Consider the following 26350-nt stretch of genomic DNA (forward strand, 5'->3'; position numbering starts at 1 on the left):
AAGGACTTAGGAGTATTGAAATATTTTTTGGGGCTAGAAATAGCCAGAAATAAGCAGGGAATTTTCATGTGCCAGAAAAAGTATGCCTTAGACATTGTTACTGAGGCAGGGTTGCTTGATGCTAAACCAGCTGATTTTCCCATGGAGCAAAACCACAGGTTAGCTCTGGCAGATGGGGAGTTATTTCATGATGTTGAGCGGTATAGACGTCTCATAGGGCGTTTGATTTATTTGGCTGTCACTAGGCCGGATTTGGCCTATTCTGTGCATATCTTATCTCAATTTATGCAGAATCCGAGGGTAGAGCACTGGGATGCTGCCCTGCGAGTTGTGAGATATTTGAAGAAGAGTCCAGGTCAGGGTATTTTGCTACGGTCTGATAGTGCTCTACAGTTGGAAGGATGGTGTGATTCAGATTGGGCGAGTTGTCCGCTGTCTCGGCGTTCGTTGACAGGATGGTTTGTGTTTCTTGGCCTGTCTCCTGTGTCATGGAAGACCAAGAAACAGCCCACGCACTACTACATTTTTGACCTGTTGCAACCCTCAAATCCGTTGCATTAGATATCAAAATCCGTGGCATTAGGCCTAATGCGACGGCCATGTACCGTGGCATCTGTTGGCGTTGCAATAGGTCTAATGCAACAACATATGACACCTAATGCCACGGCATCAATGATCCGTTGCGTTAGATAAACACCTGATGCAACGGCAACATTATTTGCCGTGGCATTAGCTATAATACCTAATGCCACGGTTTCTTATACCTAATGCCACGGTTTCCTATACCTAATGTCACGGTTCCCTATACCCTAATTTTTATTATTATTATTATTATTATTATTATTATTATTATTATTATTATTATTATTATTATTATTACACATATAATAATAAGAATTTTCCAAAAACAAATCAGAATTTATTAATATAAATAAAAAGTTTGTACATTGTTATCTATAAGAAAAATTACAAATTTACATTATCACTAGATAACTAAGAAAGAAAACAATTATAAAGTTAAAACTAAATCATTTTGTCCCCGAAACCATTTGTTCAGCAATGTTATGGACTACATTATCATTTATTTCTTTCTCTAGCTTCTCCAAATTCTCAAGTACACCAATTCGGGAAGCACCTTCTTTAGCTTAGGTATCCACCTCTTTTACTAGTACTTGATCCTGCTTGAGATCTTTGCAACTCGGTGTTCAAAGTTTCCTCAATGGAGTCCAACTCCTATCATAGCAATCGTTGATGTGCTCATGCAATTGTTTACACCTACATCATCCTAAATATAGGTCAGTTCATTCTTATCGTCGAAAACTAATTAGCTCATGAATACTAATTGCAAGCTAAACCGATAAAAAAAATAGTCAAAAATCAGTGTAGTCAATTCTCTACAACCTGCATATATCAAATAAAACCCAAAAAACCTTATAAAAACACAATCCAATTCAAAGAATTCAGAACAAAAAAGAAGATAAACATCCAACATTCCTCTTTTCTCATATATAATTCAATCAGAAAAAGTAACGTAAAAAATACCCGGAGGATATAGTGGCTACAACAAACAATAAAGTCCAGATCAAAAACCTTTCATGTGCCTCACACCCTACAATTACATGTGCAAATGTAAAAATAAGTAACTTTATGCATTTTCACTATTCTCTAAGAACTACTCTGCAGTCTGTGGCACTCTGCATGAGAGGCGTGCAATACATAGGGACATTGTTCAAAAGCTCATAACATAAAAGTAAGCAGTTGTATCAAGGTTAATGAAAATAAACTCTTAGTAGTCCAAAAGTTTATCCATGTACAAGAATCCTTCACTACCATAGAGTATGAGAAAAGAATATAAGAGAATGTCAAATTTAAACAAAAAGGAAAGAATTAAAGTGTACAATTAAACATGCATGTAGTATTTACAAGATATTGCACTCAAAACTAATGACAAGGAATAAGTCCATCTTCAATCTTCAATTACTCAATATATAAACAGATATGACGCATACTTATACCTACAATCGACACCAAATAAGGCCATGAACAATAATGAAACAACAGGGCAGCAACAACTTAACGGCATACATAGGAAGAAAAAAACTAGGAAATTGAAGGTCGTAAAAACTTTTTTACCAATCAATCATTACTTTTTAATCAAAATTATACAAACGAAATTTTCTATAATGTAATAATCATATAATTGCCTTCGTAAATAAAAAAAAATATACGTTAATGAAAGACCTCAAATTGTACTCCATATTGTATTAAAGAGTCAAAATCAAATTGATATATACAGAAGTAGCCAAATATTGATATTATTGGAATGTTAAAGATAATAAGATGGATAAATTAAAGAAACCCAATTGAGGGAAATTTCGATATGCTTTCGCATAGTTCAAACTATCAATTCAATCATATAGCTCATGATAACAAGGACCAAGCACTAAATGATTACAATGACCAATCACTAATATAGCCAGCCGAAACAAAACCAAAACAAGAGACCCATGGAGCAATAACAATAATGGAGTACATAATTCATATTAGTGATTTGATGTTTATTGGCCAAGGTCAATGAAGGTGACCAAATTTGCTAAAAATCAAAGAAAGTTAACACAATTTTAATAAATCTCTGATCACTTTTGCACATTGTCAAATCAGAACACAAAAACCCCATAATAAAAAATATTAATATGCTCTATATATATATTGAGAGATAAATTGTGCATCGCCATTATCAATCCAAACAACCACATTATATAAAAATCAACAATCAACTGAACCCCAGAGCACATAAATCACCCATAATTAAAATGCAAAATAAATAGTCAAATACAACAAAATTCAAAGAGAAATGAGAAATGATGACTACCTTCTTAACAGAAGATAACAAAGTAAAAGGGTCACTAAGATCCCAATTACGAAGCGCCTGACTAGGGTCTTCTTAATAAGAAGTAGGAAACCCAGCCAACATCAAATTGCTAACAATCTGGACAGATCAAAAATCGATCTGGGCTGATGGAGGAATATACCAATAATCTTTATTACTCAGATCCGCTTCCTCTGCCTCCGCCTTCTCCGCCGCCCCTTCTCTCTCTAAAGTCTAAACATTCTGGTATTTTACGGGTTTTTGGAGAATTTCTGGGCAATAAAAATTTTATACAAAAAACCCAGAAATTGAAAATCAAGTTCAAGAAGAGAAAAGGATCGGCCACGGATTCAGAGAGAGAAAATGATTTTCAGAGATAAAAATATGGCTACTTTCCCATGGATTCAAAGAGAGAAAATGATTTTCTCAACAAAAAAAAATGAACCGTGAAAGTAAAAAATGCGGCGACGGGATCTGATCTAATTGACGCAACTCAAACCTAAAAATACTTGGAAAACGATAAAGGAGCTGAGGGAATTTAAAACTTAGGCCCATTATCAATTTACCCAATATAATATCTCACCCGTTGCAATAGCCTTTTCAAGTCGTTGTATTAGCACCTATATTGTAACGGCTTCATCAAGCCGTGGCATTAGCCACACCATTTTTTATATATAGAGTATAATCCGTGGCATTAGGCTCATCTAATGCCACGGTAATATAAGGATCGTTGCATTAGCTATTTTTTAACCGTCGCAATATATCAAAAATGTAGTAGTGACGGTAGCTATGAGCTCTGCAGAGGCAGAGTACAGGTCTATGTCCGCTTGTATTCGTGAATTGAAGTGGCTAAAGCGGATTTTGAGAGATTTAGGTGTGCGACATGAGAGTGGCATGCACCTCTATTGTGACAGTCAGTCGGCATTGTATATTGCGAAGAATCCAGTGTTTCATGAGAGAACGAAACATATTGAAGCCGACTGTCATTTTGTCAGGGATGCTATTACAGAAGGTCTCATAGAACCGTCATATGTGCCTACGACGCTTCAGTTGGCTGATATTTTTACAAAGGCTTTGGGCAAGGTCAAGTTTGATTTTTTACTCCGCAAGTTGGGCATTTATGATCCGTATGCTCCAACTTGAGGGGGGGTATTGGAGATATTCTAGATACACTAGGATATTATTGTGATATAATTTAGGAAACTTATCTTATGAGAAGATATGATAGAATATTGTAGTTTAGGGGTTGGTGACCCTATTGATATATGTACATGTAATGGCCGTGAATGGGAATGAGAAGAATACAGAGAATATATTTCATATACTTTTGTCTCTGATTTAACAGGAACCATATACTAATTAACACATAATTCAAAAATACTAATTCACTATCACATAATTTTATACATGGTTCAACATATTTATGTTTTAAATTGGAGAGTGAGGGATAGCTCAAGTGGTTAGAGCTCCCCTAACCTTGTAGCTTTATAAACACCCAAAAAAAAAAATTGTTTTAAATTTAAAAATTTGACTCACAAAGCAAAATTCTCTTATTGTTTAATCACTATATAGTATGTAGTCATTCCTATATCTAAGAATCATACATTTCATTCATCTAGGCTATTTTATACAAATTCTCTTAATAAATGCAAACAACTACCATCCAATGGTACATATCATGCTACATTAACAATTTAACCTATAAGTGTATGTAATGATTCTCGTTGTTGTCGATAATTCACATGATGATTACTTAAACTTTGTAAGTAAATCGAAACTTGGGATAAAAATGTTATTAGGCTATGTCATTTGCATGCTTTTGTGCTATGCTATTGGTTTAGGCTCGTGCAAACACAAAACATCTATCGACCCCAAAACAACACACTTACCTATCACATTAGGGCCTGTTCACATTTACTTAATTTCAGTTCAGTTCAGCTCTAATCAGTTCAGTTCAGTTCAGCTCTCAATTTCCCTCTTTCATAAAATATTCATTTCAGCTCAATTCAATTCAGATCCAATCAGTACAAATCCAATTAGTTCAGTTTAGTAAATGTGAACCAACCCTCAATCAACTTTTTTATATAGCGAGTCGAGCTACATAAGTTGCAAAATTATCAAATTCAATGCCACACACTTAAATTTCTTAATCTTTGGGTAAATTGGGCTGGGCTCTTAAATTTTCATGATGTACCCCTAAACATAAAAGACCCGGATTAAAAGGAATGACCCGAATAAACAAAATGGGTCAAGTAGTGATGGTATAAAACCCCTAGGGTTTACCACTCCAAATCCCTCTTTTTAAGAATAACAAACAAAGGCCGCCTTCGCCTGAATCACTCTCATTTTCTCATCTCTTCTCTCTCTCTCTCTCCTCTTCACTGAAGCTTCGAGCTTTTCTCGAGCATCATCGAAAATGGCGAAGCTATTAACCCAGAAAGAAGCTGACATTCAGATGATGTTGGCTGCCGATGTTCATCTCGGCACCAAAAACTGCGACTTTCAGATGGAACGTTATGTCTTCAAGCGCCGTTCTGATGGTATATTATCTTATTCTGTCTCTTAATTTTGTTTTATTTTCTGGGTTTTATGTTTAGATTTCTGGGTTTTATGTTTTTTGTTTGATGGTATATAATGCATCTCAATGATAGGAGATTATTGATTATAATTGGAGATCTGTAAATGGGTTTTTCTTTTTTTTTTAATGCTTGTAATTTTAAGTTTATAATGATTAATTGGTTGCGTGATTAGGGTTTTTTTTAATGTTCTTTCAGAATTGGGAATGTTTATGTTTTTAGCAATTTAGGGTTATTTTAGTTTATTGGTTTGATTGGAAATTTATGTTCTTTTTTCATCGGGAATGTCTAATTAAGGATTAGGGTTTTCATTTCAATAAAGGGATTAAGAAGAATTTCGTTTACATTGAATTTTTATTATTGATTGTAACTGTTCATGTGGAAATCTAGCATAATTATGGTACTGAGGTCTAAGAATATGAATGTGTGGAATGGTTATGAATAGGAATTCACATCATCAATGTGGCTAAGACATGGGAAAAGCTTCAAATGGCTGCTAGGGTTATTGTTACAATTGAAAACCCACAGGATATCATTGTTCAATCTGCTAGACCATATGGTCAGAGGGCTGTCCTCAAGTTTGCTCAGCACACCGGTGCTCACGCCATTGCCGGTAGGCATACTCCTGGTACATTCACTAATCAGCTTCAGACCTCTTTCAGCGAGCCCCGTCTGTTGATCCTTACTGACCCCAGGACTGATCATCAAGTAATTTACGGAATTCTCTCAACTTTGTTTAATTTTATACTTTGGATTATGTGTTGTGATCTGTATGTACTGATCGAATTGTATTTGGGAATTTGTTTTCTCTGAACTATGTGTCTTACAGCCTATTAAGGAAGCAGCCCTTGGAAACATCCCCACTATTGCCTTCTGTGACACTGACTCTCCCATGCGTTACGTGGACATTGGTATCCCTGCCAACAACAAGGGCAAACACAGCATTGGTTGCTTATTCTGGCTCTTGGCTCGTATGGTGTTGCAAATGCGTGGAACCCTCCGCCCAGGACAGCAATGGGACGTCATGGTACATAATCCCCTTTCCTTTCAGCAACACGGACCTAGTCTTGAGATTACCATGGTTTTACCTGTTTCTATTTGTTAATCATTGTTTGGCTGTTCTGTGCAGGTTGACCTATTTTTCTACAGGGAACCTGAAGAAACCAAGGAGCAGGAAGAGGAAGAGGTTGCTCCTGTGGCGGACTTTGGGCAAATTGAATATGGTGGTGGTGCAATGACTGCTCTTGCTCCTTCTGATCAATGGGCATCACTTCCCGAATGGGGTGCTGCCCCTGAAGTTGCACCCGTTGCTCCTGTTGCAGATTGGACTGCTGCAGTTCCTGGTAATACAGTTACTTCAATTTATGATTTATCACTTGTATAAATAATAGACTATATGTGTTTTTTGAAATTGCTTAGATGACAATCTTGATTTTGTCAGAGATGAACTTATTAGCAGTTCATGTATTGTGGACTGTTGTATACTTTGCATGTATAACTTGTTTTTGGGAATTTTACGCAGCTATGGAGTAATTGATTTATTGTTTATTGTGCAGCTGCCGGTGATGGATGGGAAGAGGCTGTTGTACCTCCTGGAGCTCCTATTGTTACCCCAGATGCTCCACCAGCCACTGGTTGGGAGTAAGATTTGCCTTTTTGGGTTTTTTGAAATTTTGGTTTCAGAAACTGTTGGGAAAGCAAGACAATGGAGCTTTAGTTTTCAGTTGAGTTTAGATGTAGATTCTTAGTTGAAGGGCAAATTCTGTTTGTTTTACCCTCCTATCTTTTGTTTTATTTTTCGACCAATTAACGGGATCTATAATTTTCAACAGATAGTTCTCTGTGTTATATTATTGTTCCAATGTTCAGCTTTGTTCCATGTTGTGTTATCGCTTATTAATTTGCTCTTTGCACTAGTGAATTTTACAAGGACATGCTCTTTTGGTGATTCTTTGCTGTCCATGTCAAAGTCTCCGACTGATTTAGTTTATGCTTTCTGCTTTTTGTGATTGATCAAAAGTGTTATCTCTTGGCATATGTAATCTGACTAATGCTACCATTTTCATCTAAAAATGGTGCATGTTACTTTTAAAGACTTTGCACCGTTGATTACTGGTGTTTGGCTAGCGGCAAGCTGCCCCAAAATATACCATTGGTTTGCATTGCTCCACGGAGCCATTGGCATGAAATTTTTATACTACCTCTGTTAATACTGTGTTTTTGCATGGTACTCCATATTCAAGATATACTTTGCATACTTTACCTTCAACATCTTTGATTTCGTATTAACAAAATTTATTTAAATTTGATACACATCTCACTTGACTGTGTTTTCAGAAATAGGAGTGCAAATGTGCAATAGTCGAGTTTGGTTGTCTCTATAGTTTGATTGTTTCTACAATGTTTTGGTTTTGCAAGAAAATTTATAAAACGAAGCTGTTTGGATGTCATTTAGTTTCACCGTAGGAAACTTAAGTATGCTATGGCAAGTATTAAGGGTGCATAATTTATCCAAGGAAGAACAGTTAATGTATGCAAACAAGACCAAAACAATATTCTAGTTCTAATTTTCTAAAGTTCAAAATATGTAGCATCTGTGTTCCTCTTGTCTTGCAACTTAACTTCTGGATGTAACTGGTGCTTTCGTACTCCATAGCATCTTTATGTAAGATTCAATCCTTCAATGGGGTAATGATGACTTTGCGATCATGTATTCATCCCATGGGGAGGAGCGACCCATGTGTTGGCATAATAAGCCTTAGGGACAGTAAACGATGATGCTCAAAATCATGCGGATGTCATGCAATTGTGTATGTGAAACCTGAAATGTGCCTCTACTGATCAGTGTTTTTCTGGGTATGCTCTGTGAAGCAAGCCATCTTAGCATCTGGGCTTCTGATTAGTTCAGATACCAGAGCTGAGCAACTGTGTTAGTTACGGGTATTTGCCCAAGTGTTGGACTTTAAATCTTGTGTTTCGATAAGTCAAGTTTGTGACTTGAATATTTGATATGAAATGTATAATATTGAGTACATAAAATCTGAGATGTTTCTATACTGTATTTCTATTATACCTTCAATTCTCTGTATTCAGAACTACAACTATGTATGCGGAACCATGGTACAAAGACGCCTGCATAAGATGAATATCACTCCCGCTTCACCAAACAATTGCTTCCTTCAATGGAAGATAGATCCTCTCTTTCTGCCAGGGCAATGACAAGATCTTCGCATTCTGTCCAGCTTTCCTCTCTTTCTACCAGGGCAATGACAAGAATTTGCGTTCTGCCAATCTTTCACAAAATTTAAAGGGCCTCAATGGTTAAAAGTTCTGCAAGCGCCGATTCTTGACTCAGACTAGACACATTACGATCCAGTTGGAAACTCCATCAAAGGAAACCTGCAAATATGATATGAACTTAGCACCCTTAAGCTCAGCAGCAGGTTCAAATCCTTATTTTTTTTATCATGAATTTTCTGTCAAACATACCCTTCTTGCGAATCATGCTGAGGACTTCCAGGTGGTCCTGTCAAGCACTGATGATCATCAGCATCGCTTTCAAACAATAGCCTGTCGAAGTCTGAAGAGATGCATGGATTACACCTGCAGATCAGTGGACATCAAAATCATCAATCAACTGCATCTCTTTCAAACCACATCCTTTCTAGACCAGCAGGACATACTCATACACTCAGTAATCGCTTTATTTATTGCTATGCAACAGTATACTTCATGCAATATCTTTCGGAATAAATATACAAAGAAAAGGCTTACACGATACATGTTAAACATATCAATCAATCAAAGCCTACCATAAATCCCATAAGTGGGGTCGGCTAACATATCAATGGCGATTAATAATGTGAGCACGCAGTCCGTCCTACATTAGCATAGTAATGATAGCAGATGGTTCATTGTTACCTGGATATGTTATGCAAGTAGGTGTAATTCATCCATACACACTTGTCAATCTGATCTGAATTTGTTTCACAGGGAATCAATTCACCACCTTCAAATTCAGGTTTATAATGTCCCAAAAATCTGTGCAAACAGCAATAATGTGCATAAGTTTTTCTTCTGCTAAGTTATAGGATATGAAGCTAGTCTGCAGGGATATCGACAATTTACTTACAAATCAATAGCATGTTGCTTAGCACCATCCGTGAAAGAATTACTGCAATGACGCTGAATGCTTTTCATTAACTCTTGAAACTGCGATGCCATTTTGTATTGACCCCTGATCTTGGAGAATATCTATCATATAAAGTAAATATAGATTGTTATGTTACTGAAAAAGAACCTAAGCTGTTGCTCATTCTACATGCCTAACTTATAGTATAGATCAAGTTTGTTTAATAGCCTATGTTCACCTTAACCAACTATTTTTGTCAAATTATTACATATTAGAATGATAGAACAGTAAGAGTAAAAACAAGCATATATACCTTATGGTGAGCTGGAGACCCACCATATTGGCGAGAAAGGGCATCACCCATGGCCTGATAATGGTTCATCAAGTCACATGCTAAAGGGTCTTCAATTTTGAGCTCTTGGGATTCAGTTATTCCTAAAGTATGCAGCTGATGACCAAGCGAAACCAAGCCATACACAAATTGAGCAAAATTAGTTCGATCTAAAGAATCCAGGCAATTTACTCTTATGATCCCCTTCTGGTTATATATCTTGTTGGTATCACTTGAGTTGATCCTACATCTATATAAACGCAAACAAACAAGACACATCAAACACGAGTATTCATCACAACATTTCATTGATTTAATGTGGAATAATACAAAATAATAGATTACATGAACTAACCCGATACATGATGAGTCAAGTGAAGATTCATAGTTTACAGATTCAGCCATTTGACAAGAAAAGATTCCAGTTTTACTTAGTGCATTTTCAGCCAAAATTTGAAGTTCTTTCAGTTCATCGATTTTCTCACTGCATAATAAAGTGAAGATTGTCATTATATCAATGTAACTTGATGATGCCATCTTACAAAACATTAAAGAGAGGGAAGCAATATTACTCTCGAAAGGCTGCATCAAGGTCTAGGCTTACAAAATCCACTCGATCCTCAACAACCAACTTTGTATTGACGAAATTCACTGCTTCCTCAAATTTCTTATGCAAAAGATATTCGCGGTGTGTTTCTTTGGACGACTGCAATGCAAGAGCCATCATAAATACAATGTATTCTCATGCAATAAGAAATACAAGATGTCAATATGAGTCATATTTAAAGCACCTTAATCAGATTCAGAATAATAATTGGCACTCCATATCTAGTGCGCATGTTTTCGAAATGAAGTTGTGTTGCATCATAGCAGTGGTTGCCTTCTGAAACTACATATACAAGGAAGTTTTGGTCAAACTAGTGAATATTACGAGCCAAAATTTAAGTTATAAGAATTGAACTTACCTAGGATATCAGGCTTTAGAGTAAACAATGAAGGCTTCTGTGACCAACAAAGAGGTATGGAAGCCCGATTTTGCACACTTGAAGTGATTTCAGTCGGACATTTGCCTTTAATAATTGGACAAACTATCTGCTCAATCTCAACATCATTTGCAGCTTGACCCTTTTCATTAATACCCCTTTTCTCATACCTAGGCCAAATTAAAAGAAAAAGAAAAAGAAAATCAATATGTGCATGCAAGCTAGCCCTTCAATCTAGTGAATAACAAAGAAAACTAAAGTGGCAAGTTATAGTTAGACATGAAATCTTTGAGTGAAAAGGGGAACAATCTCTAATATAGGAGTCATAAAACCTAAAAATTAAGTCTTGGCATGACATATATGAGCAAAAAATAAAACAAGAACCAAAATAATTGGAAATTTGGCAATAATGAATGTGGATGGTACACTTGGTGGGCAAGGGTGAAGCCATGGTAAAAGATTAATGAGCCCAACCCCTTAAATTTTATTTGTGAAAGATTACAAACAAATATCTACTCTACTGCATTAACTGCTTAGTTATTAATTCAATGGTAAAATTCTACACATAGTAATTTGCTGATTTGCTCCAAGTGGACATTTTGAACCAAACTAAACTTTCTACCAGTATTATATATATACACACAATTTTTGACATTTATGTATTCAAGACACAATACCTTTACCAAGTTTTCTTAATTTTCTTGTTCATTGTTCAATTAATAACTTTTTACCAAATCAAGTTTTTAGCATGAATAAATACAAATTGAAAATGTAAATGCATTATTAATAACCTGGTGCCTGCAAATTGACATGATCTTCTTGCGATAAGGGTTAACATGAAATTCTTTTCACCGGTGTATAACTCAACCTGATACAAATGTGTATATGGTATATTATCGAGAGGCTTCATATGAAAAGTATATAGAAAGTTTGAAAATGACAATAAAGAAACAAAATAATGACTTAGAAAATTAAAATTTTGTTTATAGGATTATTATATGATTTAATGTTACCTGTTTAAAAAATCCATGTATTAGTGCAACAGTCCAAATAGTAGATTTGAGACTCTCCCTAATTTGATAGCTTAAATATTCGTTCCACACGAACATGTTATCATACGAAAATCTCATTTCTTGACTATTTAGATTATGTTGTACCCTATGCATGAGAGGGTATGAGTAACTGAAAAGGAAATTATCCCTTATATCAACTAGCTGCAAGAGTTTCTTGTACCTGTTCAATACATGAATCGTATCATCTTATTAGAACGATATAACTTTTAATAAAGCGATAATATAGAAATAAATATTCAAAATGAAAAATATACCTATTCTCTTTCGAAGAATTATACATGTAGGTCAAAGCAGTAGATTGAGAAATTGAAATCATCCTATATTTTGATATAGAATATATCGGATGACTCAAAATCTTCCCAACCTCTTTCCTCTCAGTTATAAGAAGGATATGATAAGATTTCACAAACTGGATGAAACCTGAACATCAAAAGAGAGAAAATATAATATAAGATGAAAAAGTATATGTGAAGAGGTGATTTTTATGTTACAAAAGTGATTGCTTTTATGAGTGTTTTGACTTACCTACAATACCATAGTAATCGGTAACACATTTGAGGCCACGTATGGCGCCCAATAAACTCTTGCATGCCTCATATGAATAAGTTTTGGGATCTTCACAGAAAACAAGCTCAGAAGGTTTGGATCTGTCAATTTTTAACACTCTCCAATGCTCTCTTTTTGCATCTCTTCCAACCATGTAGAAATCCTATTATGTAAAATATGTTACCATACAATAATAATAATAATAATAATAATAATAATAATAATAATAATAATAATAATAATAATAATAATAATAATAATAATAATAATAATTTAAAGATATTTCATGCATGCAAATCTTCTAATCATGACTAAGATTTATTAGATCAAAATGCCACTAATCTAAACCTTGAATTGAATTTACTCATTCTAAAATTCCCTAATTCATTCAATAATGCACATTTATCATACCTAAATAAATATACAAGTAAATTTTCAATGCGATTCACTTTTTAAACCTTTTACAATCAATTTCGCATAATATAAAGCACAACAATTTTCATTAAAAACCACTATATCTACTCTCCATCTTTGTTTAGAGTACATTAGCACAAGGTTTAACTTTCAATTTTTTTTAAAACATTCTACCTCCATTATTGAGTTTGGTACAACAGCTGGATGAATTAGTTTATGCAAAACAAAAACAATCAAAGATCATATCCTAATCACAGCAGACTAATTCAATAATGACTAACCATTAAACAAAAAAAAAAAAAAAAAAAAAAAAATCACAATTAGTCCATTCATATTGCTTGACCACAAACCTAAATTTACTATCTCAATTTTTCAAATGTAATCATCTACCATCAACAATGTAAATTGTACAAAACCTCAAAACACGATCATCATTATATAAAACGGAGGTAGTAAAAGTAGAGTAAAGAATTCACCTTTATCGTTTCGTAAAGGGTGAATTTTTCCAAATAATAAGGAGGAGTACTATTGCTACTCTCTCCTTGTTCAAGAACTATATCGTTTAATCCATTAGCAACATTTTTATTTTCTGACCCCATTTCTTCCAATTTACGGAACCTATAATTCACCTCTTCTTCACTCCTCTCTGATCCAACCATATATCTGCGCCTGAAAACCCGAAAACAATCACAAAATAAACAAATGAGCACGTCAAATTCCAAAATTCAATAGATAAAAATGTAATTCATATATTAAAATCACACAAAAAACATTTATCCCACGCTAATCAATAGATAGATGAAGAGGGAGAATGAAGCCGAGACATACGAAGATGATAAGAAATTCGTCGAATCGAAGCGTCAGACTATAGAATTGTTGTTGAGCACCTGAGGGAGGGGAGAGGAAAAGAGGGGGTGGAAGGAGGAGACAAAATCAAAGCAAAAAGAGTGAGAGGCCGCCCACCAAATAACAATTGAACTAGCCTCACTTTAATACTAAGCTGTTTTCTGTTTTCTGTTTTCTAAATTATTTTTATTTATTTATTTATTTATTTTGGATATTTTCAAAATGTTCCCAAAATCCCAAAAACTAAGTACAGTACCCCAACAAATAAAGTACGAGTCAGTTTTTTCTGTTTTCTAAGGACAAAAGGTAGTTACTACTGTGTTACAATTGACCTAGTACTCAATAGTAAAGAGTGAATCATCCCTATTTTTTTGTTGATGTTTGTTACTCGGTTTTTTTTTTTTTTTTTTTTTTTTTTTGGTTTTTTCTGTTGTGAATTTAGGTTGTTTATTGGGTTAATTACTACTAACCTTTTTAGTTAGGAAATAATGTTCATATTAATTAATACAATAATACAATTAAGATGTGATAATCGATATGACATAAGTAAAGATAGTCGATCATACTTAATTAATCGTACAATTATGCTGATGACTTGATGAAAATGATCTAAATACAATGTAAACTTTTTGAGGAATAAATTGTCATTTTAGGTACTTTGTGGTTTATGGAAGAGGATGATTATGAATCTTTAAGAAGAATATGTAGTTAGGAGTGTATGCCTTTGATTATTGTTGTGGTAATCTTTTTGTTGTTTAGGAAAATCTGTATTGCTATATTTTTGGAAATTAGAAGATAGTGACAATTTCAGCAAAAAAATTAAAAAAGATAATTAGAAGAGTGACATTACGCCTAATAATATGGGTAATTTAGGTAATTATAATGTGTTATAATTATAAATTTTGAATATTTCGACTTTAGCTATAATTTTACAAAAAAAATTTACAAAATTAATTTTGATGCTAAAGAGAGCCAAAACCAAAAGAAAACCCGAATAATTAAGCAACTGACATCCTCCAAAGAGCATTCTTTATTTTGATCAGAGGAGCATCAAAATAAACAACATTGTCTTCAAGGAGAGCACCTACATTGACAAGGGTATATATCCGTCACTTTATCACCTTTCCTATATCCTAGTAACAATAAACTAAATTAAAATTACAATAATTTTTTACCCACAAATATATCTAACTAGTAACTATTTATATCTTCCCCATGTTAAAGTTTCAACGGTCCACATTTAAAAAATAAAAATTCATAGGTCTTTTATAAGTTATAATTTGATGAAAACTTCGTGAATAAGTAAGTATATAAAGAAAAAATAATTCAAAAAAATAAAAAAAAAAAAAGATAAATTGATTTTTTATTTTTTTATTTATTTTTTTTATTTATATGAAAAACACACACGTTATGCCTAGCTACATGTTAATACTTAATTGTATTTTGTATTCACAGGAGACTTAGGAATATATAAGTAACAAAGAAATGGTTTTTAATTTTAGATTATTAATTATGATAAGCTTATCACTGAATTAGACAACATATATACTTTTTGATAAGTTGATGACTGCTTACCCATTCTGGTATGTACTGTATATGGATTTCATCAATGGAATAAGTCTTCTGTCTTATTATTAAAATTAGTTCAATCATTTGCTAAATAAGTTTAAATTAATGCGATAATAGTATATTAATACTCCTAGTATTAATATAATACATGAAGGGGATATTTCATGGGAATTGATGAACCCCTCCACTTCGGAAATTATAGGAATTGGTTAATTAGATTGAAGAAACTCTAAACTACTTGAAGATGATGTAACATTTTACATTCACTAATAATGGACTAAGTACGAATACACTTTTCATGGACATCTATTAGATAGCTACGAAATATACTGATTAATAAATTAAATAATCATGAAGATATATATGTAGTGTATATAATAATATTTATTCATATACGAAGTATGGATTAATATAACATTAAGCATTAACCTAGATTTTCATGGATCAAAAGAAAAATGCCGAAAAATAGTTTAGACCACTTGCATTACTTTGACTATATATGCTTCCTGCCTTCCTAGTATTTAAATACAATTTAATTTTTTTTAACAATAAATATAAATACTATTTTGTAAAATGTTACTGGTAAGTCTCAATGTATATATTCAATGTTTTATTTTTTATTTATTTATTATTTTTTTTTTCCTTTTAGTTCTTCCCTTCCCAGGGATTGAAAGATTCAAAGTAATACATATTTTTTTTTTTGTAGATATCAATAATATCATGTGTAGGCCAACGTAAATATCAAAATGGTGCAATTATTTTGTAACAAAAGAAGTATAAGATATGGTTCCGTAATAACTTATTTGAGATCATAAAGTTCATAGTAAGTATGGAGTATACGAGTGACTTTATAATCTCACCCAATCCGCAAGAGCTAACTATGTTATGCGGCTAGAGCCCATTATTAATTAATGAAGAAATAAGCTCTTTGCCTATCTACGAAGAGCATATACTATTACCCCAGTTGAGACTAAGTAATGGAGCCGTACATCTGAATGATTTATAAAGTGTCTACTCTTCTATCATACAAGTATTATTAGTATGAGTGCAAAAGTCAAAAAACGTCCTGTTTTGCATTGCTGTATAAATAAAGATATTGATGGATCGGATGTGATTAAATTCGTCTTAATTCATAACCAAATCTAAAATCTTACACAGATATAAATCGGCCTCTAAGATTGAATATCTTTAATTAGGAACTTATAGCAAAACCCTTAAACCATCCTCAACGGCAAAATGTCTAGGGAGTAGGGTGGAAGACGAATGAAACTCCACCCAAAAGTCATCTAAATGGGTTTAATCCAATGCCCTTTAGGTCATGAAACCAAAGTTTTATTATTCAACGAGTTTTGTTAAATTCAGGTGCCCCAACTTAAATTAGATGATAAAAAGAGTGTATGATACTGTTATTAAAAGTTCTACTGTTATGTCATATCCTTTGAGTAACAGACTTGTGACAATCATTTTGAGGCCGAGGGAATGGGGAAGAGTGGTAGAGCTGCTACTACTGCTGCTGCTGCTTCCGATTCATAAGTTAGTGAATCAGTCTTTGCTGCTTTATCCACGACATACTATAGGAGATTCTTAACCAAATTAGCAAACAAAGAAATAGTTCGAGCAAATGATAAAGATTTGACATAAATTAGAGCATATATGGTTAATTGGTTAGAGTTTCAGCAAGAAAATAAAAAAGAAGCAAGAAAACTTAATTCACATTATACGATTCAAGTTGCAGATAAAAATAATGGTACTAATTACATAGGAGGAAAGAGCAAAAACTTATTCGGTAATGATCAAATATGTACGGTGATAAAACTAATTATACGAAACGAAACAGGAGAGACCCTAGAATGTCAAAAAGTAGCTGGTGCAACTAGCAAAAATATGTTAAAATTCAGATATTTACAAGAATGATACTGCTGCATTATAATTTACAGTAACTTAATTTGGTGTGGAGATAACAAGACCTCCAGAAAAGAATTAGCTGAATTAGCTGTCAATATCGACTCTCGAGTAGTTTCTTTGTTGTGCCATTATAATAGTATTATTAGTGCCAAGACCTCTTCCTTGTCATTCATCTTCTGATACTTATTCTGTTTGCACAACCCATATCCTTCGGAGGGGTTGTTTCAAAAATGTTTGAGATAAAATCTGTGCAGTTTGTAGCAAAGACTAAGCTAAAGTTGATCCAAATTCGACCCAATGCTTGAAGCTATCAGGATAATCTGCAGCTTTAGGTGCATCTCGCAATCTCCCCTGCAGGTAACAGAATCATCAGTACATGAAATCTTATCCACCCAATATATTTTTTTAGACAAAAACAGGACAAACTAGCCAAATTTAGATAGTTGCACGTATAACAGATATGAAAAAATCACACAGGGAATCAGTACATACAGCAAGATTTATTATTTAAGAAAACACAGCATAACAATCTATAACAGAAAAGGCTAAACCAAGGATGTAGCGTAGACTGACCTGAGATGCATCATTTACAGAACTGCCATGCAGGGAACCACCAACTGGAGAGTTCACAAGTGAGGATCTGAATGCACATGGAAAGGAAACCAATTTAAAGTTATGGTTGAGCTTTAATAATGGTCATAACTCGTAGCGGATATTTAGATTTAAAATTTTTTCCTTTTCTTGAATTATATGTAGTAGTAACTAAAAAGTAGAAGTAACATTAAGCTACAGAGCAAATAATGTAACCGACACCACATACAGATTGCTTTTGGATATTTCAAATGCATGGAAAGAAATTCAAGGGACTTACAGATCATATGAGTCCTCCTCGCATGAATTTCCCGATGATGAAATCCAATCAATATCAAGAATATCTGAACAATCAAATTCACTTCCATGTTCGATGTAACAACTACATTCACCTCTCATATATTTGGTCTCTGGCATATCTGTGAAAAGTCGACGGGCTGACATGGATGGAGTGAACCTAGATGTATGGACCAGAATCAAAGGGTATTTAGGAAACATAATCAACTAGGTTATACTGACAAGTATTTTATCGAAAAAATATCCAAATCATGCACGTTTAAACATCCAATTACATTGCATATCATGGTATTAAATCTCGGCCACATCACCACATCGTGGCCACATTGTACAGGATTTGAGTTTACCACGCCCAAAATATTAGGCTGCAACAGCTGCATTGCCCGCAAAATTGGTATGTGACCGCATCCGACATTTAAAATCATGTTACACATCAATTAGACAATGACAAATTTGTGCACCTCAACTAAATCAGAGAATACCATCTAGCAATTTCAATGCTCAAATTGTGTTCCTTAAATCAAATGGACGATTTAAGAAAAATATTTGAATGGAATTGAGTGGCAAAGTGCAAGATAAATTCACATATTTTTGCAATCTTCATGGACAGAAAGTGTAATTCAGTGCTATATAGAGAACTTCCCATTCATGCTACAGTTATTCAGTTTAATTTATGGCCAAACTAAAGTGGTACTGAAACTACAAAAGGCAAGGGCATAAATCAAACAGAATAATAGATGTAGCTAGCTAAAATTCTACAACACCTTCAGATAAAGCTAGCTAAAAAACCCTCATATTACCAGATGTAAGAAAGAGCCATATCTTTACCTTGTATAAGATACATTAACATCGCTGACGTCACAAGTTGGCATCTCAGGCGTCGAATCTGAAAGACCACTCTTGTCTTCTTTTAAGTCAGGTAAAGTATGGTGATAATTACTAACTTCAGCTGGTGTTGTAGGCGAAGGACTCTCATACATAAGAACTCCATCGGACATAGACCTTTTCAAAAATGACCTAAAAGTAACAGAAGTGTGAGTCCCCTAAAGCTGTTTGACTTATATTCTATAAAATGATACTTCCTCTGTTTTTTTATTTTAATTATACTTGCAACACACATTGGCACGCTATTTAGGAAGTGATTAGACAAGGTAAACGGACAAATCAATCTAAAAATTTTAAACCATAATAAATTAACACTTTCTTCTTATTAGTGGTAAACATTGTTTAATTAATTTGTCCGTTTACTTGGTCTAAAATCCATTATCAAATGCGTGCCAAAATGGTGTTGCAAGAAAAAAATAAATATAGAGAAGGTACAAAAAACCTAAAACCACATTCAACTGTTATGGCTATCCTTTCCTTAATTGAGTATACACCTGGACTATGATATTTCAGAATCTTTATGCCAATAATTGAGATCATCTAACATTCTAAGTGTGTGTCTCAGATAAACGGTGCACTCCAAATTAGACCATAAGCAATTTGGAAACATCCCCAACATCATTAGGTCATGCAGGTGATATTACGTAAGAGCCCACCATGAATATGCTTTTAAACAGCATATAAGATTTTCAATCCATTATCAATGTACATGCCTAAATTGATCCAGTAGTTGTGTAGATCCTATCCTGCTGTCCAAAATGTCAGTCTATACTACAATATGTTCTAAATTACTTTTTGCTTTGTTAATACGGAGTATTAAAATGATGACCCTTAAAACCGCTTTTTGAGCAAACCAATGTAATCTTACAGCCAATGTAGGGATGCAAAAAAGATATACCCAGCAATATCATCTGTCAAGGATGAAGTGAGTCTTCCAATACTATAGTGCTGATCTGAATCAAGTTCCCATAACGCAGGTTTACCCACTTCTGGTTGAAAATGACCTAGAAACCTGATTAAAAAAGAGCCTAAATTATTACCAATTAAGCTAAGTCCTTCCTTTGGGAAGAGTTAGAATAAGGAAAAAGTAAGCACCGCAATAGTAATATTCAAATTAATAACTTACAGATTAATGGCATCTTGTTTTTCTGGATCCATGTACGCATTGTTCAAGTAACGCTGTAGAGTCCTAATAAACTCTTGGGATTGTATTGCTGCTTTCCAATGACCTTTCCGATCCGAGAATATCTATTAGCATCACATCAAAAGAACACTTAATTTACGGGAGGCAATGGTGACATAATCCATAATAAATGAAGTACAAAATGGTGAAATCACAAGATGCTCACAAGTATACAAGAATACTGATTATATGAGTGATGGTTTTACCATTCTCTTAAATTGTGGGTTTTATATGTGAGCTTTAATTGTGTTAGTAAGGGGCCATATAGTATAGATGGTTTTCAAGTTGTTTAATTAGATTCGTGCTTTTACAGCTTAAAAATTGTTGGGATTTATTATCCTAATATTAGTAGGAGACATAAGCTATGACTACCTCTATAGTAGACCTTCATGTTAAATCTTGTGTTTTTATTGATTCAAGCATATATTTTATTGTTAAAGATCTCAATATTAGAATCCTTAAGTTATTTTTTATTTTTATGGTAATTATATCTAGATTTATTTTTATGGTAATATATCTAGATTTATTTTTCTTTCCCAATCACTTATAATCTTCCATCTCATTATTCATAACAAAGGCTAAATTCGGGTTTGCCCTATTAAAAAGGATTACTAGAAGCAAACAACATACGGAGTAATAATTTTCCATCTCCTTAATCATTACAAACACAGAATTTTGACAATCCCCAAGTATAAAATATAACACATTTCAATAACTTCAAGAAAGAAAATTAAAACTTGCGAAGTGCTAGATCTGATAAATAATAAATTATTAATGGAACAAAAACAGAATGTCTTAATTGTAGGAACACAAGAATACACTTCATTTAAACCAGCAGTCATAAAGTTAAGATAACTACCTTATTGTGTGCTGCAGATCCTCCATACTGCAGCGCAATTGTATCACCCATGGCCTCATAAAGCCCCATTAACATCTTAGCCAAAGTGTCATCGGGATCAATTATTGGGGTGGGATTGATACCAATTGCATGTAACTGATGTCCTAGAGCAATTAAACCATATGCATATTGCGCAGCATTTGTACGGTCTAAACAATCAATGCAGTTAGTCCTCAACACCCCACTTTGGAACCTCGGAGTCTTTGAAGAAGAATATTCTATAATGTCAGTTGTATTCACATGCTCTGTAGTGACATCAATAAAGCTAGATGACAACTCTGAATTCATTAACGAAGGCACTTGGCAATAAAAGAATCCAGTTTGATCCAACGCCTTTGCAGCAACTCTACTTAGGAGCGTCAATACCTTGTCACCTTTACTGAAATGTACATACTTCCGATCAATATTTTTCCTCATTCACATCAAAGGAAATATGTTCAAACTAAGTTCCAAACCATCTGTAATTTGGGGAAATAAGAAAGAGAGAAAATGTCAACTTACATGCTATATAGTCTCGTAAGATCCACTGTCCGAAACTTCAAGCGATTATCCTTATCCAAAGTTTTATTGATGGAAGCAACTGCCTTAACAAATTCTGAATGAAGTACAGATTCACGAGGTTTCTTTTCCTTAGTCTGCAAGTAAATCACCATTACTACAACCATCTGAATACTATCAATAGCTAAATTTGACAAATATAAAGCAATTTAACTAAAACAGGAATAAAAAAAGTAAAGGCACACCTTAATGAGATTTAATATGAATATCGGATTTCCATATCTGTCTACAAGATTTTGAAAATGCCGTCGAGTTGCCTCATAATAGGGGTCCTCCTTTGACACTATGTTGACAAAATTGTGTCACATAAATTATCATGAAAAACATAAATAAAAAAATAAAAATAAAATAAAATAAATAAAAAAGATCTGTATTGAGTGAACATACATATGATGTCAGGTCTAAGAGTCATTCTTGAAGTCTCTTGAGACCAAAGAAGTGGAATGGAGCCCCTAATTTGCACAACTGAACTGATTTCCGACATGCATGTACTAGAGATCTCTTCATAAACAATTTGCTCCGTTTCCACATCATTAGCAGCTCGACCTTTCTCATTGACACCTCGTTTTAAGAATCTGTCAGCAAAAGAAATAGGAATTGTTATCCAGGTAATGAAAAGAAATTCACATCTATCATCAATGCTCCCAAACAATAGATAAAGATGGCGAGGGCAGGATTTGGATGGACATTTTAATGCATAATCTCACCAAATCAAGCAAAGAAATTTCTCAACGAAAAGATCGTGGGGTTATTTAATCTTATAGAGTGCTCAGGCATAGTGGCCTCGAAAACATGCATCAAAGGTTTTAACTATTGAAATTATGAAATAAATATAATGCTAGGTTAAATATTTCCAAAACTAGCACATTTAAAAATGTTATGACTTACATAAATTGGTAAGGATGTTTAAATGTATTAACAGTTGCAGCCTTTTTTAAGTAATTTGCCAATAGTAAACAAACATATATACCTTGTTCCAGCATAGTGGCGCGATCTTCTTGCAATCAGGGTCAAATTGACAGTACGGTCAGACCTTTGAAATTTGACCTGCCAAAATCACGATAGTCAGTACCATTTGAAATAACTAGATCTTACTTACATATTCCTCTATAAGAAAGAAAAGAATGAAGTATATGGTAGTAGTAGCCACTAATCACTATTCTCCACGAAATTAGAGGGAAGAATACCATGATATTATCAAGTAACCAATGGGACGTATTGACAATTCCCGCCAAGACTATGAGAGAAAAGTACAACAAAAGAAAATAATGGAAACACAAAATACTGAGAAAAATAAGGACAAAGAAACTAATATATATTCCATCAGTATGTATTAGTAGTAGTTAGTTCATAATTAGTCACTTAGCATACCCCAATAGCCAAGCGTTTTTGCAAAAATAATTTATCACGGGAAGCTTACACAAGATAAAAAATGCAAAGATACTAAATTAAAATACCTGTTTGAAGAAGCCATGTATCAATGCCACTGTCCAAACACTATTCCCAAGAAGAGTCCGAATTTCCCGAGTCAAAAATGCATTCCAAACAAACATTGTTTCATATGGAAGTGCTTTTTTCTGCTCATCATACAAGTTCTTTTGGAGACTATGCATGATACGGTAGGAGTAGCTAAAAAAGAAGTCCTTTGTAATATCCACTGTGCCTAAGAGCTTCTTGTATCTAATGAATTTAGCAACAAAGAAAAAATGCAAAACAGATGAATATATATAGAGAAAAACAATAATAAGGGAAAGAGGAGAATAAAAAGATAAGAATAAGAGACATTCAATGATAAATAGTCCACAACAAAAAAGACAACATTAATCGGTAAGAACAGTGTCTCCTTGTGCAACCTGACAATACCTTGTATCACTCAGTCACTCTACAAGTTATCTTAAGATCAAAAGATCAATGAACTTTGCCCTCTGCATATTCTGGATAAACAACTTGCAGCCTATAGGAAAGGCATCTAATAACAATATTCTATAGTATGTCTAATGATAGAATGCAAGTGATTATACTTTACACGAATGATATACAAACAATGAAACAACACTACCACACTAGCCATAAAATAACCATCCAAGACTAACCAAATGAAAATATAAGAGCTTGTACCTCCATAAAAACTGAATTGTAAGCAAAATACACCAATATACATACTAGAAGACTAGACAATATGTCAGAAGAAGAGATAGGGGAATGACAGCAACAAAAAGATAAGAGCACGATTCTGATAGAATATGCGTCTCTTACAAGAATAAGGTACATTTTACATTTACATGCAGAATAGACAAAAGACCTTTTTTCATTCTTAGAGTTAATCGAATCAAATCGAGCAGGAGAATGAGGGATTTGAATCATTTTGCTCTTTGACACGGCATATATTGCATGGCCGCAAATTTTCCCCACTTTCCTTCTCTCTGTTATTAGAATCATATAATACGGTCCCAAGAATTTCACAAAACCTGAATACAAAAGTAAAACAAAATTACTCAGTCATTGCTTCATGAAACAACATCATCAAACATAAACCATGCAATATACTCACCCACAATTCCATAACATGTGGTGACAATTTTCAATCCACCAGCATGCTTATTTCCTTCATCTATCCTTTTCAGAATACCTGAACACTCATGAGCAGAGTATACTGTCGGATCTTCAAAAACAACGAGATTAGAAGACGCTAATCTATCAATCTTGAGTATCCTCCAGAACCTCTTACTTTTATCACTTCCCACCATGTAAAAGTTCTGCTCAACAACAAAAAAGGTAACACATAAAGATTGCGAAATAAGGCATTAAAATTTGAAAAAACAATAACCCCCATCCCTCATATCCAAGCTAAGTCTGATTGGATTCAGTTCAATTCATTACAACTGTACTGAATCTGTTCGATCATCCTCGTGCATTCAACGAAAAACTGCATTTTACTAAACATTGCAGCCAAATGACCTAAAGGCAATGTATTACAATCATTATAAGCAGAATTGACAAGCAAACAAAGGCGAGAGGTTCAGCTATAAAAGGTCACATCATCATTGAATTGTCGCAAACTCGAGTATAAGACACGCGTATACAAAAAACATCAACTCCATCCATAATCTAAAACACTCAGCATATGGTAGGTCTAAAAATTCAATACAGCAAACAATTCATAAAACAACAAGTTAGATTGATAATTCAATTCAACAGATTCACCACTCTCAAATTCAAAATTCATATTAAATTCTAACCAATAACACATTCATTTTCACACCGTTATCATAAATTCATAGATACTGATTATCACAAATTACCAAACCACGACTTTCAAAAATTGAAATCGAACTCCAAACAAGCAATCATACAATCAACCAGCAATCAAACCTTCAAAAATTGAAATCGAACTCGAAACAAGCCATCATACAATCAACAAGCAATCAAACCACAATCAATTTTATACAAGCAATCGATCAAATGACGAACAAAAAAAAAGTCAAAATTAATACCGCGCGAGTTTCATAGAGTTTGAATTTGGCTAAATAATGCGAAGAAGTCGTCTCCAATTGCAGTTCATCAATTCCAGTATTTCCACCATCAATTAACACCGTTTTTTCGGCGTTGCTGAAATCATCGCCAACGTAGCTACTGTTTTCATTGCTGTTGCTGTTGCTGCTACTGTTGCTATTGCTGTTGTTAGTTTCAGAAACCATGACTACTACTGCTTCCGATCCCGAGCCGACTCAGCCCGGGTCAACTCAGTTGAGCATACAATTGAATTAACCAAAAACAAAAACTCAAACAATTTTTAATCGTCGATTCACAATCAATTTACACGACGAATTCAAACATTGTTATTCCAATCAAATCACAAATTAAAATTCTAGCAAAAACAAAACAACAACAACAACAACAACAACACAGTTTAATTTTCAAATATTGAATTGAATTGAATGAGAGAAGCTAGGGTTAATGAGAATGAATTAGAGAGTGAGTTGGGAGGAGAGAGAAAGAGATCGGAGTAGCAGAGAAATTCAAAAAGAGGCTTTTTTGAGGAGAGAGAAAAACAAAGGGAAGTGAAGAGAAGAACAGATCATTGGAGAGAGAAGACAGACTATTGCTGAGATAGAGAGAGAAAACTACGGCGACTACTGTGATACTACGTGTACCACATAATTATGCCCAAAACCCCAATTTTAATATTTTCGGATTTTTTTCTTTTTCTTTTTTTTTTTAAATACCCTCCTCATAATTATTGATTTATTCAAGTTTTTTTAGAAAATTATTTTGGTGAAAATAATACGGAGTATAAAAAGTCTTGACAATGATCATTTCTTTCTTAATAATTTAGGCCATGTTCTTTTCACCTTAAAAAAATAATATTAAGTAAAAATAATTTCAGTTCAGTAAAAATAAGTTCAGTTCAGTAAAAATAATTCCAGTTCAGTAAAAATAAGTTCAGTTCAGTAAAATTCAGTTTTCTTAAAGAAGAATTATAATAGAAAATCAGTATAAATAATTTCAGTTCAGTAAAAATAATTTAATTTCAGTAAAAATAATTTCAGTTCAGTAAAATTAAGTTCAGTTCAGTAAAAATAAGTTCAGTTCAGTAAAAATAATTTCAGTTCAGCAAAATTAAGGTGAATCAAACAGGGCCTTGCTATTGACTATAACCCTAATAATCAAATCATAATAACCCAAAGTTTTAC

The 26350-nt window shown here is 33.6% G+C and overlaps 3 protein-coding genes and 1 long non-coding RNA gene across 4 annotated transcripts; 1 reads left to right on the top strand and 3 right to left on the bottom strand.

Moving 5' to 3' along the window:
* Nucleotides 1–897: 897 nt before the first annotated feature.
* Nucleotides 898–3310, bottom strand: LOC145618285 (uncharacterized). Its single transcript, XR_014107892.1, has 2 exons — nucleotides 2873–3310; nucleotides 898–1285 (listed from the first exon to the last, which is right to left on the bottom strand). It is a non-coding gene; the product is annotated as an uncharacterized LOC145618285 (long non-coding RNA).
* Nucleotides 3311–5165: 1855 nt separating this feature from the next.
* On the top strand, nucleotides 5166–7324 carry LOC145617444 (small ribosomal subunit protein uS2-like). The gene is made up of 5 exons (XM_081672150.1): nucleotides 5166–5409; nucleotides 5891–6153; nucleotides 6275–6472; nucleotides 6575–6788; nucleotides 7002–7324. The coding sequence occupies exons 1-5, from the start codon at nucleotides 5286–5288 to the stop codon at nucleotides 7088–7090; spliced, it is 888 nt and encodes a 295-aa protein (XP_081528276.1). The 5' UTR covers nucleotides 5166–5285; the 3' UTR covers nucleotides 7091–7324.
* Nucleotides 7325–8593: 1269 nt separating this feature from the next.
* On the bottom strand, nucleotides 8594–15349 carry LOC145616690 (phosphoinositide phosphatase SAC2-like). Its single transcript, XM_081671444.1, has 17 exons — nucleotides 15346–15349; nucleotides 14782–14854; nucleotides 13401–13593; nucleotides 12490–12673; nucleotides 12219–12384; nucleotides 11905–12124; nucleotides 11683–11759; nucleotides 10874–11061; nucleotides 10700–10797; nucleotides 10481–10614; nucleotides 10264–10392; nucleotides 9891–10152; nucleotides 9578–9699; nucleotides 9367–9486; nucleotides 8935–9048; nucleotides 8815–8844; nucleotides 8594–8729 (listed from the first exon to the last, which is right to left on the bottom strand). Exons 1-17 carry the CDS (start codon nucleotides 15347–15349, stop codon nucleotides 8594–8596), a joined length of 2250 nt encoding a protein of 749 aa, XP_081527570.1.
* Nucleotides 15350–17031: 1682 nt separating this feature from the next.
* On the bottom strand, nucleotides 17032–25790 carry LOC145618539 (phosphoinositide phosphatase SAC2-like). The gene is made up of 15 exons (XM_081673311.1): nucleotides 25151–25790; nucleotides 24208–24412; nucleotides 23959–24124; nucleotides 23114–23336; nucleotides 22627–22703; nucleotides 22044–22231; nucleotides 21842–21939; nucleotides 21600–21733; nucleotides 21060–21477; nucleotides 20144–20265; nucleotides 19916–20029; nucleotides 18961–19149; nucleotides 18116–18292; nucleotides 17818–17884; nucleotides 17032–17595 (listed from the first exon to the last, which is right to left on the bottom strand). The coding sequence occupies exons 1-15, from the start codon at nucleotides 25352–25354 to the stop codon at nucleotides 17512–17514; spliced, it is 2466 nt and encodes an 821-aa protein (XP_081529437.1). The 5' UTR covers nucleotides 25355–25790; the 3' UTR covers nucleotides 17032–17511.
* Nucleotides 25791–26350: the final 560 nt, after the last annotated feature.

This window comes from Chenopodium album, chromosome 26 (assembly GCF_948465745.1).
Source record: "Chenopodium album chromosome 26, dcCheAlbu1.1, whole genome shotgun sequence".
Taxonomy (NCBI): Eukaryota; Viridiplantae; Streptophyta; class Magnoliopsida; order Caryophyllales; family Amaranthaceae; genus Chenopodium; species Chenopodium album.

What these genes read in the sequence shown, in the direction of transcription:
- LOC145617444 (XM_081672150.1), top strand. Translation starts at nt 5,286, where the DNA reads ATGGCGAAGCTATTAACCCAGAAAGAAGCTGACATTCAGATGATGTTG. An exon ending in CTTCAAGCGCCGTTCTGATG is followed by an intron (nt 5,410 to 5,890) that starts GTATATTATCTT and finishes GGTTATGAATAG; the next exon opens with GAATTCACATCATCAATGTG. An exon ending in TTGGACTGCTGCAGTTCCTG is followed by an intron (nt 6,789 to 7,001) that starts GTAATACAGTTA and finishes TTTATTGTGCAG; the next exon opens with CTGCCGGTGATGGATGGGAA.
- LOC145616690 (XM_081671444.1), bottom strand. An exon ending in TTATTCTGAATCTGATTAAG is followed by an intron (nt 10,615 to 10,699) that starts GTGCTTTAAATA and finishes CTTGCATTGCAG; the next exon opens with TCGTCCAAAGAAACACACCG. An exon ending in ATGGAGTTTCCAACTGGATC is followed by an intron (nt 8,730 to 8,814) that starts GTAATGTGTCTA and finishes AAAGATTGGCAG; the next exon opens with AACGCAAATTCTTGTCATTG.
- LOC145618539 (XM_081673311.1), bottom strand. Translation starts at nt 25,354, where the DNA reads ATGGTTTCTGAAACTAACAACAGCAATAGCAACAGTAGCAGCAACAGC. An exon ending in CACATGTTATGGAATTGTGG is followed by an intron (nt 24,125 to 24,207) that starts GTGAGTATATTG and finishes TTTTGTATTCAG; the next exon opens with GTTTTGTGAAATTCTTGGGA. An exon ending in TTGACAGATGATATTGCTGG is followed by an intron (nt 19,150 to 19,915) that starts GTATATCTTTTT and finishes TGTTACTTTTAG; the next exon opens with GTCATTTTTGAAAAGGTCTA.